The sequence below is a fragment of the Anser anser genome, assembly GCF_964211835.1.
Source record: "Anser anser genome assembly, chromosome: 1".
Lineage (NCBI taxonomy): Eukaryota > Metazoa > Chordata > Aves > Anseriformes > Anatidae > Anser > Anser anser.
In genome coordinates, this window is record NC_139720.1 from 184,574,253 (window position 1) to 184,590,502 (window position 16,250).

Genomic DNA, 16,250 nt, shown 5'->3' on the forward strand with positions numbered 1-16,250 from the left:
GGGTGTTTGGGTCTGAGCTGTGGGGTGTTGGGGTCTGAGCTGTGGGGTGTTGGGGTCTGAGCTGTGGGGTGATGGGGTCTGAGCTGTGGGGTGTTTGGGGTCTGAGCTGTGGGGTGTTGGGGTCTGAACTGTGGGGTGTTTGGGGTCTGAGCTGTGGGATGTTGGGGTCTGAGCTGTGGGGTGTTTGGGGTCTGAGCTGGGGGGTGTTGGGGTCTGAGCTGGGGGGTGTTGGGGTCTGAGCTGTGGGGTGATGGGGTCTGAGCTGGGGGGTGGTCGGGTCTGAGCTGGGGGGTGTTGGGGTCTGAGCTGTGGGGTGATGGGGTCTGAGCTGTGGGGTGTTGGGGGTCTGAGCTGTGGGGTGTTGGGGTCCGAGCTGTGGGGTGTTGGGGTCTGAGCTGTGGGGTGTTGGGGTCTGAGCTGTGGGGTGATGGGGTCTGAGCTGTGGGGTGTTTGGGGTCTGAGCTGTGGGGTGTTGGGGGTCTGAGCTGTGGGGTGATGGGGTCTGAGCTGTGGGGTGTTTGGGGTCTGAGCTGTGGGGTGTTGGGGTCTGAGCTGTGGGGTGATGGGGTCTGAGCTGTGGGGTGATGGGGTCTGAGCTGTGGGGTGTTTGGGGTCTGAGCTGTGGGGTGTTGGGGTCTGAGCTGGGGGGTGGTCGGGTCTGAGCTGTGGGGTGTTTGGGTCTGAGCTGTGGGGTGTTGGGGTCTGAGCTGTGGGGTGATGGGGTCTGAGCTGTGGGGTGTTTGGGGTCTGAGCTGTGGGGTGTTGGGGTCTGAACTGTGGGGTGTTTGGGGTCTGAGCTGGGGGGTGTTGGGGTCTGAGCTGGGGGGTGTTTGGGTCTGAGCTGTGGGGTGTTTGGGTCTGAGCTGTGGGGTGTTGGGGTCTGAGCTGTGGGGTGTTGGGGTCTGAGCTGTGGGGTGATGGGGTCTGAGCTGTGGGGTGTTTGGGGTCTGAGCTGTGGGGTGTTGGGGTCTGAACTGTGGGGTGTTTGGGGTCTGAGCTGTGGGATGTTGGGGTCTGAGCTGTGGGGTGTTTGGGGTCTGAGCTGGGGGGTGTTGGGGTCTGAGCTGGGGGGTGTTGGGGTCTGAGCTGTGGGGTGATGGGGTCTGAGCTGGGGGGTGGTCGGGTCTGAGCTGGGGGGTGTTGGGGTCTGAGCTGTGGGGTGATGGGGTCTGAGCTGTGGGGTGTTGGGGGTCTGAGCTGTGGGGTGTTGGGGTCTGAGCTGTGGGGTGTTTGGGGTCTGAGCTGGGGGGTGTTGGGGTCTGAGCTGGGGGGTGGTCGGGTCTGAGCTGTGGGGTGTTTGGGGTCCGAGCTGTGGGGTGTTGGGGTCTGAGCTGTGGGGTGATGGGGTCTGAGCTGTGGGGTGTTTGGGGTCTGAGCTGTGGGGTGTTGGGGTCTGAACTGTGGGGTGTTTGGGGTCTGAGCTGTGGGGTGTTGGGGTCTGAGCTGTGGGGTGTTTGGGGTCTGAGCTGTGGGGTGTTGGGGTCTGAGCTGTGGGGTGATGGGGGTCTGAGCTGTGGGGTGTTTGGGGTCTGAGCTGGGGGGTGTTGGGGTCTGAGCTGGGGGGTGTTGGGGTCTGAGCTGTGGGGTGTTTGGGGTCTGAGCTGTGGGGTGTTGGGGTCTGAACTGTGGGGTGTTTGGGGTCTGAGCTGTGGGGTGTTGGGGTCTGAACTGTGGGGTGTTTGGGGTCTGAGCTGGGGGGTGTTTGGGGTCTGAGCTGGGGGGTGTTGGGGTCTGAGCTGTGGGGTGTTTGGGGTCTGAGCTGGGGGGTGTTGGGGTCTGAGCTGTGGGGTGTTTGGGGTCCGAGCTGTGGGGTGTTGGGGTCTGAGCTGTGGGGTGTTGGGGTCTGAGCTGTGGGGTGATGGGGTCTGAGCTGTGGGGTGTTTGGGGTCTGAGCTGTGGGGTGTTGGGGTCTGAACTGTGGGGTGATGGGGTCTGAGCTGTGGGGTGTTGGGGTCTGAGCTGTGGGATGTTGGGGTCTGAGCTGTGGGGTGTTGGGGTCTGAGCTGTGGGATGCTGGGGTCTGAGCTGCGGGGTGTTTGGGGTCTGAGCTGTGGCGTGGGACTGGGGAGCTCCTCGGAGCAAGGAGGGGGGCTGAGACCCGGCGTTGGTTGACAATGAGCTGCTCCAGATAGCACCGGGCCCCCCGCTGGTGCCTTCAGAGTCTCTTAGGAGTCTGTTGCGTAAAAGCCAAGAGAAAAGACTAACAATGGAGGGAATAAATAAGTAAATAATATAATAAATAAACGTAGAGTTTGGGAAAGGTATAACAGAAGTGGAGCTAAAGCTGTTTACAAAGCGTATAATTTTCTGGTAGTTCTGTGCACTGGAGTTTTATTTTGTTTCCAGCACTGGGTAAAACATTACCTCTTTAGAGTGCTCCAGAACTGTTAAAAAAAATAAATATGTCACCCCAAGCCTCACTTGGTGCAGCCGCAGTCAGAGCACTAAATAGACCAGAACTGATGTGACACAGACATAACACAGCACCTGATCCTGTGAGGCAGCAACGTTGAATGCTCCAGAGCCAAGAACCAGCAGCACCGCTTTATACCACGTCCTGACTGGGCACTGTCTGTTTCAGCATCACACCCTGTAGTCATGAAGTTCCCTCAGTGGATGCATGGACTTCCCTGTCAGCATTCAGGAGAGGTCTCTGAAGAAAATATAGTGCGACAGTATACATCTAGCAAGAGCCCAGGCTTGGAATGAACAGAAGCATGTCTTTTCTGCAAATAGAAGGCCCTTTCTGGATGTAAAAAAAACATGTCTTTTTAGGACTGAAGGCTAAATGTAAAATATTTCATGATATTTTGCTTTGACAGCTCACTTTCAAAAATCGACTAATTTACTAAAATAATTTACTCAAGTAATCTACCTGGACTTTTGCAAAGCATTTGACGCTGTCCCATATGACATCCTTGTCTCTAATTCGGAGAGACAAGGATTTGACAGATGGACCACTTGGTGGGTAAGGAATTGGCTGGATGGTCTCACTCAGAGTTGTGATCAACAGCTTGACGTCCAGGTGGAGACCAGTGACAAGTGACATTCCTCAGGGGTCAGTATTGGGACCGGTGCTTTGTTGGCAACATGGACAGTGGGGTCGCGTGCACCCTCAGCAAGTTTGCTGATGACACCAAGCTGAGTGGTGCAGCTGACACGTTGGAGGGAAGGGATGCCATCTGGAGGGACATGGACAGGCCAGAGAGGTGGGCCTATGAGAACCTAATGAGGTTCAACAAGGCCAAGTGCAAGGTCCTGCACCTGGGCAATCCCAAGCACAAACACAGGCTGGGCAGAGAATGGATTGAGAGCAACCCTGAGGAGAAGGACCTGGGGATTCTGGTGGATGAAAAGCTTGAAATGAGCCAGCAGCATGCACTTGCAGCCCAGAAAGCCAACCATATCCTAGGCTGCATGGAAAGAAGCATGACCATCAGGCCAAAGGAGGTGATTGTCACCCTCTACTCTGTGCTCCTGAGACCCCACCTGGAGTACTGCGTTCAGCTCTAGGGTCCCCAACATAAGAACATGGACCAGAGGAGGGTCACAAAGATGATCAGAGGGCTGGAGCACCTCACCTACAAAGACAGGAGTTGGGGTTCCTCAGCCTGAAGAAGAGAAGGCTCTGGGGAGACCTTATAGCAGCCTTCCAGTACCTGAAGGAGGCTTACAGGAAAGCCAGAGAGGGCCTCTTTGGCAGGGAGTGTAGTGATAGGACAAGGAAGAATGGCTTTAAACTAATAGGAGAGATTTAGACTAGAGATAAGGAAAAAAGTTCTTCACTGTGAGGCTGATGAGGCACTGGAACAGGTTACCTAGAGACAATACCTCCTTGGTTGTTCAAGGCCAGGTTTGAAGGGGCTTTGAGCAACTTGGTCTAGTGGCACGTGTCCCTGGGGGGGTCAGAGCTAGATGATTGCTAACGGCATTTCCATCCCAAACCATTCTCCAAGTCTATGATTCTAATTTTCAGAAATCCAGTCGCAGGACTGTAGATATGTTCCACAATTAGTTTCTAAACCAAAGCCCCAAAATAAAGAAAAAATACAACTCAATTGATTAGTTTAATAAATCTACCATATTACAGACTAATGCAAACCAATATTATAACAGTCACATAGTAATTAGTGTATCAGACCCCATCTAAAGTAGATTAACTGATCACGAATAGTCCCTGTAGTTAATGCGGATTATACTCAGTTTCGTTGAAATACCCCGTAAAAAATGGATACTGCAGTTTAAGCTAGTTGTACAACTTACTAGCTGGTTTCAGTTTTCAAAACTAAATGCTGCTGTAGTAAATACTGCCCCACTGGAATTCCTAAGTTATTTTTGTTCCTTAAACTAGAAGTTAGAATATGCAATTCTAAAGATTTATAGGAATTGTAACAGGAAAACAGTTGATATCAACATTATATTACAATCACTGAACTGTGATATAAGGTGTGTTACATCTAATTTTTAATTCAGTATATAATGTCAGTCATATTTAACATGATGACCCTGATGTTTATAAGTACCAAAACAGACCAATATATTTACCACAAGAGTTTGAATACACAGAAGAATACACATTTAAAAGTTTAGTGACTCATACAGTCAAATTTCATCCTAAGCCAACCTCACAAGTTTTAGATACCACCTCTCTTGAAGCTGCTAAAAACACAAAAATCCCACCCAAGCTTCCTTAAAAAGGATCCAATCTCTCCCCCCCCATGTAGTGTTGATACTAATTTTTACTCTTCCATTTCAGCAGTTGCTTCCTTCAGCTCATTGTTCTGTTTGTGGAGAAGTGCAGCGGCTTTTGATTCCAGTTCTCCCAGTTGTTCAAATGAAGAGACACACGAATCTTTATCTTTAGGAGTATCTGAGGACTTGAACATCTTCTCCCGAATGCGTAGGGAATATCGCAAAGGAGTTACGATTTTCAGGTCTTTAGCATTGGAGTCATTTGCCTCATGGTGCATCTTCACACTTAAGAAAATTAAAATGTTATTTAATATAGGCACACAATCATACAAACCAGCTCCGTAGCATCTAGCAGAAACAGGTCATTACTCCTGTTCAACACTTCCGTATTCCCATAGACAAAGGAAACAGCAAACAGGCCCTTTCCTATCCATGCAGTTAAAGCTAGGCGTGCAACTCTTTTCTTGGCAAGATATTTTAATCTGGTAAAACTCCTGAAAAGTTTCTAAAGGAAGATTCCCCCCCCCAACACACACAGTTCCATCAGAAAACTATTCTTCCCGTTGTCAGGGACAGCAGACAGCTGCCAGGAGCCCAGCTTCAACACATTCCAAAACAGAGCGCAACTTTCTGGAGTCTGTTAATGGACCTTTGTGGAAAAGGAGAATTGAACTGTTATCTGTTTTGTCCTGGGATTACCACCTACATTCTTGCATCAAGATACAGTTAAGATAATCTTTACATGACAGTTGCATCTTGTTTACTTTCTCTGCATTTTTTGACATACAAACACATTCACGTTTGAGAAGGGATAGAATAGAGACACCAAATTTCTCTTACGTAGCACAGTGTAGAACAAAGATATTTGATTACTCTGTAGCGAGGAAATTCAAAGCCAACTGTTTCAATTGAATTCAAGGAAATCCACAAATGTATTTTAAAAGACTATCTTTTTTGAAGGAACAAGAAGCAACCCCAAAAACTTAAGTTCTCAAGTGCTTGTAACTAGATGTTCACAGAAGCGGTGCCTCCCTGTTTCAAAATGGCAAAACTTACTGTTGCCCCAGGTACTGCAAACTTTCCTTAGTTACCTTCTGTAATCTTACCTTTCCAGGTATGGTGTGGTAGATGGGTTGTATCTCGTTACGTAAGTTGTGTCGTTCTTCTTCTCAGGAGAATTAACTGCTTGGGCTAGCTCTTTCACCCCATCTTCATTCTGCTCTTCCGTTTCGCGTTTTCCTTTGTTTTTTGTATGCTCTTTAGCTTTGTGCTTCTTATTCTTTTTTGGCAAGATCTCTTCTTCTGGTTTCAAATCTATTTCTTCTTCTATTTCTTCTTTTTTGATCGCTTCATTGCTAGTCTCTGCCTTCTTATCATCACTCTCTGCTTTCTGGTCTTCAGAGTTGAGACTCTTGAAGGTCTCCTGAACCTGCTCGAGAGATGAATCAGGTTCCTTGCTGACCTCCTCTGCTTCTGTCTGAGCTTCTATCTTGCTGACCTCTTCTGATTCTAAATGAGCTTCTATCACAGCACTCCCTAAAAATAAAATATTGAAGAAAGTACAGCTGTGAGGAGTTACAGCTGAAGTGAAGTTAATATTTTTAGGGAGATTTCTGTACTCTTAAAGCTTTACATAAGAATGAAAGTAACCAATGCTATGCTGTAGCAAGACTATGCATCTGCTATTGAAACGGCTTACATAAAGGAACTAACTTTTAGCTGACGAGATTTTTTTTTTTAATTTACTATTTGATACTCAGGCTAAAAAGGCTGCAGTGTTGATTTGAGAGAGCTTAAGCAGAAAGTTTGAATATGAAAGCATCTCCACTACCCATCTTAACATGCCCACAGCCAAAAGGATTAGTTTAGACAAGGTTGTTTTCATATTAAGTACAGAACGATCACAGAGAAGCTTCCGTAAAAGAATCTGATATAGGCATAAATAGTGTAAGCAGTTAATTTGTGTTGCCAGTCATGCCAGACATTTAACTACAATAAAATACTCAAACTTACCACCCTCAGACTTAGTCAGGCTTACAGTATTTTTCATAATATCTATTAGCATGCGTCGTAGTTCATCTTTAGGCTGGAAAAAGAAGTTTTATTTTAGAAAACAGTTCCAAAATTATTTACTATTTCACCTTATTTGGCATAAGTTACAGGGAAAATGGTACATACTACACAGTGTTCAAAATCCTGTAATGCTGTTCAAACATAACTCAGAACAAGAATGAATCCTGTACTTTCTGTATTGGGTGCCCTAAAGCTGTATTTGATGCCCTAGTATCTTGCTGGTAATAAAGCAAAGGAACTAAGCTGATCAACAATGTAAAATTAAGTTCTGTTTGGGGTTTCTAGTAACACCAGAAGTCTCAATCCTTTATTTCTTTAGGCAGAACATCATAAGATATTTTAGTGATCCTAAACCTTTCTTCCTGCAAGCAGTTAGGATCTACAGTTGTTACAGAGCAAACCAAATTCAAATCTGTGCATTCAGATGGGTCAGATGACTTTCCTGTCACACAAGCATTTATTAAAATCAGAAGTACCTGTATTTTACATGCTCTACACTTTCATGCCTTTTTGTTTGTTAATCTCAGTCTACATGACAAGTTGCTCACCATTGCTCCTGCCAAAATAGCCTCCTCATAGACAGCAAAAAGCTTTTCAGGAGGGCCTGTCCGTTCAAGATGCATCCAGCAGATCCAATATTTTGCAAGCTTTTTAGCCCCAGGCGCGCTCTGTATCAGATCTTGCAACACGGCACGTACTTTATCACCTTCACATCCCTAGAAGTGACATGACAGAAGAGAATCAAATGCAGTGAACATCCCTAGGCACTGTATTTTATCTAGTTTTGACCTAAATAGTTATTTTTTTCAAGAGCGACCCTGAAAGTTGAAGATAGCAAGTATTTACAAGACAGAACTATGAACTTGAGCACAATTGCCATTCAGCTACTCTTCCAGAGGAGAACTATTTATACTAGCCCTTTTACATCCAATGCTGTCTAGTCCACAGATAACTTCAGAACTTCTTAAAAAAGACTTTCCGAAATCCAGACAAGTTTCTGCAAACGCAAACATGTTTCAGATGAATTACTTCATAGCTACTCTCATTACTTAATATCTCTTCTAATTTATTGTTTTACCGTTATTGCCTCATCTCATTGGTAGTTCAATGAGTTAGTGAAGTTGAGCAACAACTGTTTTTTCCATTTGTCAGCAAAAACTATGATATTGCTTAATTTGGGGAGCAGTTAATCCCCTGCATCTGATTCACAGGTCCATCATCACGTCCATAGGATTTTCATGCTGTAGGGGTCTATGCAAATAGAATTTGTAGGCAAGAGATTGAACACCTGCTCAGTTAACTGCAGACATTCCGCAAGAGTCTTGTTGACTTTTTCACTGTGTAACACATGATCTAAGGAACCGCCAGCAGAAGAAAATTCTTGTTCTTCACTCTTAAGCCGGGTTTCCAGAAACACAGATGTAGGTGGCCTCTTCATCACTTTTCCTCTAGATGCCCTCCATTCAGCCAGGCGAATTCTGCATTTAAGAACATTATTAGCGGTAGTGAAACAGAAGTTATATTTTTTATATTAACTGACATTAATTGGGTAAGTCATATAAAGACATACTTTGTGGGGAGTATCCAGGAGGCTGTAGCGAGGTGGGGGTTGGTCTGTTCTCCCACGTGCCCGGTGACAGGACGAGGGGGAATGGGCTAAAGTTGCGCCAGGGGAGGTTTAGGTTGGATGTTAGGAAGAACTTCTTTACTGAAAGGGTTGTTAGGCATTGGAATGGGCTGCCCAGGGAGGTGGTTGAGTCACCATCCCTGGAGGCCTTCAAAAGACATTTAGATTTAGAGCTTAGTGATATGGTTTAGTGGAGGACTTGTCAGTGTTAGGTCAGAGGTTGGACTGGGTGATCTTGGAGGTCTCTTCCAACCTAGATGATTCTGTGATTGTAGAGATGGTCCTCTAATCCTCTCCCTTTAATCCTATGAGGCATCCTAAGAGGCATATTGTTGCCATTTAGGTCTGCACAGAAATTTCAGAACCATGCACATCACCCCACCTACTTTAGGTATCTGACAAGTCAGAATTCTTTCATCTCTCCCTTTTCAGCAGCAGCAAGAGTCTTAGGCTACAGACCCTGATTTTCTAGAGGGTAAAAACCACCCCTGATTTATTGGTCTGTCATCTCTCTTCCGTAATCTCCATCACCCAGTTCAGAGCAGAAGAACTAGAACAAGACTCTCTCTAAAGACACAAAGCATTGAGAACAGCATAAGATGACCCTGTCACACAGCCTATAAAACCTGAAAATCATGCATGAGTGTAATTCAGTTCATAGAAACTTCATTTCAACCCCATCACCCTACAACCAGAGATTTCTGGTAAATGCAACTTTTTCCAAGGAGCTCTACCAAGAACACCAAACAACTTCTAGATTACAGAATCTTTACCCTATCATCTAGGCAGCATTCACCAAGCTGAAAAATATTTCATTGGAAAGTGCTCTCCTCAAGTTCATAAACATCCTTGCTTCTACATACATCTTGCATCATTTTTTATATTTTTAAAAGCACCGCTGTGCATGGGCAATTAATTTACAGAAGCATCTGTCATGCTTAAGACTGTCAGAACAGTTTGCCTAAAAAACAGAGTGCAAACAATATATAATTTTCTAACTGCACAGATACAAACTGTAAGCCTGGAGAGCTGCTGCAATTAGTCTGAATCCTAATTTCATACTATTAAATCTACGGTTTTAGTCTGCTGCCTTTCAGCATCAAGTTCAAACACTCAGTCCTTATTTTTCAGTGCAACTACAGCAAGAAATAGATCAAGTTAGATGTTCTTGGAAAGCAGGTGTAAACACCTCACGAGATCAAGCTATAACACAGTGACTAATCCAGTTACCTTCTCTCTTCTGCTGACTCTTTCAGCAAAACAGATTTCCTGTTGCCATTAGTTTTAGAATCCTGTCCCGTCTTCATACCAGGAACAACTGGGACTGCTTTTGCTGGGGCTTCTGGTTTTGCATCTTCACAGAAATCCACAGGTTTCTTCACTCCTACTACTCCACGGTCAGAACTGTTAGAAGCAGCCTTCAGTGGCTGTGGTCCCCTTCTGCCAGTCGTGTTTCTTTGGATCGTTCCTTTCTTTGGTACTACAACAGATGTCGACTGCCTTTTATTCAGACTGGACTGTGAGTTAAGAGCAGTTTTGTCAGACGGTTTGCTCTGTAATGGGAGGACACCGTTAGATTTCACAGAATTGGGATGATTTGTGACTTTGCTGGTCTTCAGAACTACATTGCAGCTGCTTGTGGACAAAGATTTCACTGCTGGCTTGGTGGCAGAAGTACCAATTTTCTTGTCTGGCAAAGAACTCTTTTCCCCTTCACTTTTTGGTGCTTTTCGGAAGGAATTTATCTTGGATTGGATAACTTTGCCACGATATGTACCAAGCAATGGTTTCTTTGTTAGGCTGACATTTGAATTCTGTTTTTCTGCAATCAGTTGCTTCTCTTTTATGCTTTTTATATACAAGAAGGACTTGCTAAGTGTTACGTGCTGAGATTTTATTTCAGTGACTTCATCGTTGGACGTAAGATCTTCAGCATTATAGCTTGTCCCGGATGCCAGTGTTATCATAGAAGATTTTAAAATAATGTTTTCTTCTGAAGTTGTACTTGATTGGTCCCACGAAAGTTTATTAGCATTCTCTTTGTCCTCCTGAAGTGAAAAGCACATCCACAGAGATGTTAGATGTATGTTCATGCTGCATGTTACTTATGTTTCTAAGAGACTTTCAGCTGTTTACAGGACTAGAATATTTAACAGTAAATGCCAATTTAAAGGAGGCAGTATCTCTAAAAGTAGTGTATATACACACACCAAAGTAGAACATTTGTCAACTATTATTCCAGAATTCACATCCAAATTTCAAATAAGGATTCTTTTGAATTCTGTTTGGGAGTAAGGGGGCCCAACCCAAGGGCTAAACTCTTCTTACAGAAAGAGAATTCCTTTAAAGCAACTGTCAGCTTTTAACTGCCAAAACTGCCTTCCAAGAAGAGTCATAAGGTATGAATGAATATCTCAGCTTGAATAACCCATCACTTAATGGCAGCACCACTCCTCCCCTTAGCATGGATAGCCGACTGACACCAAGTAGTGAGTAAAACCTTTAATTAGGTCATTAGGGTATGCTACCAAAAGAGGGAGAATTTGTTACTAATGAGATGTAGGATGCTGAAGATAAAAATGGGCGCTTGAGTTTTATTCCACATTCTCCCCTGCTAGAGGTGATGAGAAGTGGGATCTAGTCTCTTCCTCCAAAGAAGTTGCTCTACAGCAAATAATACAGCATTGTCCAAAGGGAAGCTTATGGGATAGTGAAAGATTCAAAAGCAAGGAAAAAAAAAAAACACCACAACACAATGTTAACAGCACACAGAAGTCTACAGAAGCTGTTATTCTTTTTTAATGAAATATCCTTGACTGTAAGAAGACTGTTCTGCATCTCATTCTCCCATCTGTCATTCACAATTAGAAGTTTAGGCTTGGCCAGACCAGTAACTAGTTCTCAAAATACATGTGCCACTATTTATTTATTTAATACTATGTGGAATCCATGTAATTTAACTCAAAAATCACAAGACATTAAAATGGACCAAAATACCTCTCTTCAAGAAATTTCTAAAAAAACTTCACACTTTGGAAAGCGCTCACATTTGAAATTTTTTCAACACTCAGTTTTGAGATTTGAAGCTTTTTGCTTTTCTCTTCAAACAACGGTAGGTTTCTCAAATCTTTCAGATGCCAAACTAAAAACAATCTAAAACATATACTGGTTTTGTGTCAAGTTTTTCTTCACCCTTTTCATGAGAACATGTCTGGAGAGGAATCTGCTATTTCTAGCAGCACAACCACATACACCTTAATTCTGGAAAACTTAAACAAAATGATATAGGAGAAACATTCCTTTGCACTCACATTAGATATTCAGCGTCTACTTCTGATTGCATTAAGTTTGGAAGCATTACAACTGACAAACCACATGTCTAACAGTTGTTTTTTAAGTAACCAAGCACGAATTCTCTGCTGATGGAAGATCTTGCTCAGATTTTATATAGCATCCCTGAAGGATGAAAATATATCTAAAAAGTTCTGAGAGTCCCAAGAAAAGGTGACAAAACTGAATAATTATTGCCAATAATCCCTTCTCCAGTCAGGTACAAACTGAGTACCATTATGATCCATTACATACAGTCCCGTGGCAGCTCTCTAAAAAGCAAATATTAAGCTGTCACTGAATAAAGTTTTAACTAAATGCACCTCTGAACATGCAAAGTTCTCATGCTCTGGAAGTCAGTATCTTGAATGTGGTTTAAGTGAGAGGAATGTTGTAGCCACAGAAACAGAGTGCCATCAGTGTTTGGATATCAAAGACTTACCATTTCTGGCTTTGGAGATGCTGACAGGTTTTTGTCTTGCAGTTTATTGCTAGCTGCTCGCCTAGTTCCGCTACTGCTTAAAAAATAATAAAAAAAAAATCTTAAACCATCCTGCAATGTAACAGAAGAATGTATCTTTTAAAGTAAGTTCGTATGGTCCAGAAGGCAGCCTACAGGCTGAATTCACAATGAAGCATTTCTGTTCAGAATGGGCTCTTCCCTCAGAAAAGACGAATGCTAAGCAAGCACCGATTGTGGCCCAGACTGCAAAACATCCCTTTGTGCACCATAGAGAGCTGGCAAACCAAGGCAGGGAAGAAAAGATAACAGACCATATTTACTCCAGGTGTCATTCACATGTTTAAGGATGAGCACCAATCTGGATGGCATGATGCATCTGCTACAAAAGGTCAAATTTCCTGCTGCAGTTAAAGTGGAGGGAGGAACAGCTTCCTGCAGAAGAAGCTGAAGCTCAACTACTGCAATTATGAGGCCAGGCCATTTGAGTTGAGTCTGAATAAAGAGACGTCAACATAGATGACTAGTCTACACTGTGGAACAGTAACAGCCTCAAGAAAGGGAAATATCTGCAAAATAAAAGCATTAGTCATACTCACAAGCATGATGGCTCTGAGCAATGAGTTAACTGAAGGCTGTGAAAAACCCTGGAGCTTCATAGCCGGAGAAGAAACGGAAAGCAAGGAAAAGTAGTAAAGTAGATCAAACTACACCAAAATTATTGGCACAATTAAAGTAGTCAGCACTGGTTTTCTAAAGCAAGACAGTTTTCTACAACATTAAAGCACTTGCCTTTTCCAGCTACACAGAGCAGGTATTTGACAGATTATTTATCCTTGCCATTTATGTGTATTTTATGTTCAAAGGTCACTGCTCAGTTAGATTTGTACTACCAAGTTCTGTGTGCTGTTGAACACTATGGGACCTTAGCACTTCAAGTACACAACATGGTAAACAACACTTTCCATTTCGATAGGAACAAATTTCAAAATTAAATTTACCACTTACAAAAACATTGAAGTGACAAAGCTACACCATAAACTAATGTTAAGCTAGAATCCTCTGTAATTCACAACACTGTCTTCTCTAAAGAAGCTTTTCTTGCTTATTGGGAAGTCTTATAATGAATGTCCAAATATAGGTCAATAAGAAGTTAAGAAGCACTAATACTGGATGATAGGTGTCCATATTCTGTGTACAGAAAGTTACACCTATCTACTGGCCATCACACAGCCTGGGCTTTATTATGACATATTTGCGCTTAGCAGAAAATATTAAAGTAGTAGCTACAAAACATAGTGAAACTAGATCAACTGGGTTGTGAACACACACAGCATAACCTGAGTAGAAGGAAGGGAAAAAAAGGTGTTTGCAGAAGGAAGGCTGTAGAGGTAAATAGTAAATCGGCATCTGAAATAAAACTTCTGCCATGAAGGTGTCCTGTTCTGTCTTAGTCTCCGGTAAAACAAGTGACACACTTCCCAAGTTGCATCTATTAAGACAATGCATTTGTTTAAGAAAACCTGTCAGTACTTGCTCTCAATAAAAGGACTTTCAGAAATCCACTTGTTCACCAGTCTTGTTACATGGTCTCACCTTTTGATTGAGGTTCTTTGTAAGAGCTGTCATTCACACCTTTCCCACCAAACATGCCACCTCCTAAAGGAACATAAGCTATAGTAGACAGTAATAGTACCTGATCGGTGCCTTGTTTTCTTGAATGGGCACGCCAGAAAAAGTCTTTTTTCTTGACAGATATTCTTCAACTTTTTGTCTTCTCTGTTCTAGTGGGTTTAAAAAGAAATATTACATTCTATTACATTTTCATCTACACCGGTAACTCCTCTTAGAAAAATGGAAGAGTTAGGAAAATGTATAGTTAGGAAAGCATCAAAATATTATAAAACAGACGCTGTGGATTAAAGAAACCTTTGGGTTTATATTCACATGTTATGTTTCAAACATTCTCTCATTTCTTGAGAAAGGCTATCTTAAAGGGGCAACTGAATTTAATTTTGACGTTATTCAAAATGACTGTTTTGCTCCTAAGCTAAAAGGAATCTGACTTTGTGATAGGAAGACATTAGGCTCTTTCATCTTTTCTCGATGCTTGTCCATACCATGCCATTCAAGTACCTGCTGCTGGTTCAGTAAGCCCACTTTTCACAGTAGTATGTAAACAGATGTGAAAGGCACACACATGAACCCATGTGACCAGCTGTAAAATCACTTGCTTCTCTTTCAGACCAAGAATGGGAGTTAACTACAGTGTAAAATTATTTTGAAAAGGTCTTAGGCCAGCCCTCACTGTCTTAATACAGAAAGTCATTCCAGAACAAGATGCTATTTCCCATGTTCTTGCTGGTTGATTACGGAGCAGAATGTCAGTCCTTCACAGGTCTACATTGCTGATCTTTAAATTTTAGACACCCTGCCTCCATATGCGACCTTGGCTTGCTGGAAGCAGCTGGGATAGGATGGCCCTGCCCACAGCGGAACCGAAGCACCCACACAGTCAGTCTGGACAGTTAAGACTTCAAGTCTTGCAACTGTTTCACATGCAATGGGATGGGAGAGCAATAAGATAAAGCATTAGCCACTGACTCTAAAGAAACAACTGGTTTATGGCATTCAGGAACTCATATTTTTGCACCCTTCTCCAACAGAGAGAGACTCATTCACCAGTGCAAGACTTAATAAACTCCCAGATAAAACAAAACTTCTGCCTCTCTAAGGCAGGCATCATCTCCCTTCCAAACCTCTATGTGCATATTCTTTATCTTTCATATTTTGTCTTGCCCATCATTCTTGTTTCACACTTCAGAAATCTCCATCAACATGTTCCCTCAACACTGAGACATTTCTGTGTTACTGAAGTTCAGACAGTAGAAAGTGTTAAATTATTGTCTTTGAGACCCCAGTGTTAATCCTGTATGGCAATAAAAGAATTAAGCACTTAATTGAGCACTCTGGGGTTAAAAATAATAACAATGAAAAACTGTCATCCCACAAAATGTGGTAATTGTCCTCAGAGCCTCCTCCTAGTATGGGAGAGCTGAAAAGGGCAAGTTTTCTCATGCCCTGACACACCAAAGCCTCAAACACACAGCCAGTAGGACAGACTGAGACCTAGGTGTCTAAGTTAGGAAGAAGGAAAGGAGCTTGCAGAGGCAAGTCCTGCAGAGATGTCCCTGTCAAGAATGCCTGTAGACATGCATGAAGGCTGCTACAGCAAGCATTCTGCTACTTAATTTCAGGTTAATTTCAGATGGAGAACAATGTTGTATTTGTAACCGAGCATTTGCATTAGGATTCAGCTTCTGTTTGGCTCATAATAAGCCTAAAGCTTTTTCCATTGCTTTTACCATTTAAAAGAATATTTAAGATGGATTAAAACCTGGAGCCTTTTTCAAGAAGTGTTTTTCTGTTAATGCCCTGCATTAAAAAAAATAAAAAAATACAAAGCAGCAAATGATTTGAAAAAATACTTAAAAGACTGCTTACGTGCTTAGTGCAGTTGGATGTGCAATTAATGGAAGCGTGGGATGTGCAAGGTGCCCCTCCTGGAGCTCAAACTATGCTTTTGCAAAGTGAATTGCGTCTGGCCGTGGCATGCTCCTCCTTCTGAAAGAGGCACTGATCCCAGAATACTACCTACCTCCTCCATCGGCCACGGGCGGAGTACCTTGCACCTAAACCTTAGGTATACTTTTCTGACGGGGTGAGGGGCTGCAGTGAGGGACCACCACCATCTGGGCACCGCCAAGCTGCCCTCACACCTCCACCTCTGCGCGAAAAGAGAAACCCCGAACCCCAACGCGGGCCCCACAGGAAACAAGAGAGAGAAGCACAGCACCCCAGACACACAGAGCGGGGAACGACCCGTCAGAGCTGCGCTTCCCCGCAACCTTACCTCGGAAGGCCGGCTCGGCCCTGCGGCTGGGGGGAAGCCGTGCCGCCATGGCTGCCGCGCCGTTTGAACCGCCCGCCGCGGGGCTTGAACGCGCCAATGGCCGCCCGCCCCTCCCGCCGCCGCCCTAAGATGGCGGCCGCCGCCGAAGCCGCCGT

General features: G+C 43.8%; 1 protein-coding gene across 2 annotated transcripts; it reads right to left on the minus strand.

Annotated features, from left to right (window-relative positions):
* Positions 1 to 4,054: 4,054 nt before the first annotated feature.
* Positions 4,055 to 16,231, minus strand: CKAP2 (cytoskeleton associated protein 2). Of its 2 annotated transcripts, none has more exons than XM_083833806.1 (9): positions 16,096 to 16,231; positions 13,879 to 13,966; positions 12,165 to 12,237; positions 9,623 to 10,440; positions 8,054 to 8,243; positions 7,314 to 7,481; positions 6,706 to 6,778; positions 5,799 to 6,228; positions 4,055 to 4,977 (listed from the first exon to the last, which is right to left on the minus strand). In XM_083833806.1, the coding sequence occupies exons 1-9, from the start codon at positions 16,142 to 16,144 to the stop codon at positions 4,740 to 4,742; spliced, it is 2,127 nt and encodes a 708-aa protein (XP_083689932.1). In that variant the 5' UTR covers positions 16,145 to 16,231; the 3' UTR covers positions 4,055 to 4,739. The 2 variants fall into 2 exon arrangements, with proteins under 2 accessions (XP_083689932.1, XP_083689931.1); XM_083833805.1 differs by having other exon boundaries at positions 12,165 to 12,240.
* Between the last annotated feature and the right edge of the window lie 19 nt (positions 16,232 to 16,250).

Excerpts from the sequence above, each read along its gene's own strand:
- CKAP2 (XM_083833805.1), bottom strand. The coding sequence starts at position 16,144 with ATGGCGGCACGGCTTCCCCCCAGCCGCAGGGCCGAGCCGGCCTTCCGA. Across the intron at positions 13,967-16,095 it reads GGCCGAGCCGGCCTTCCGAG|AACAGAGAAGACAAAAAGTT; the intron begins GTAAGGTTGCGG and ends TAAACCCACTAG. Across the intron at positions 4,978-5,798 it reads ACCACACCATACCTGGAAAG|TGTGAAGATGCACCATGAGG; the intron begins GTAAGATTACAG and ends AATTTTCTTAAG.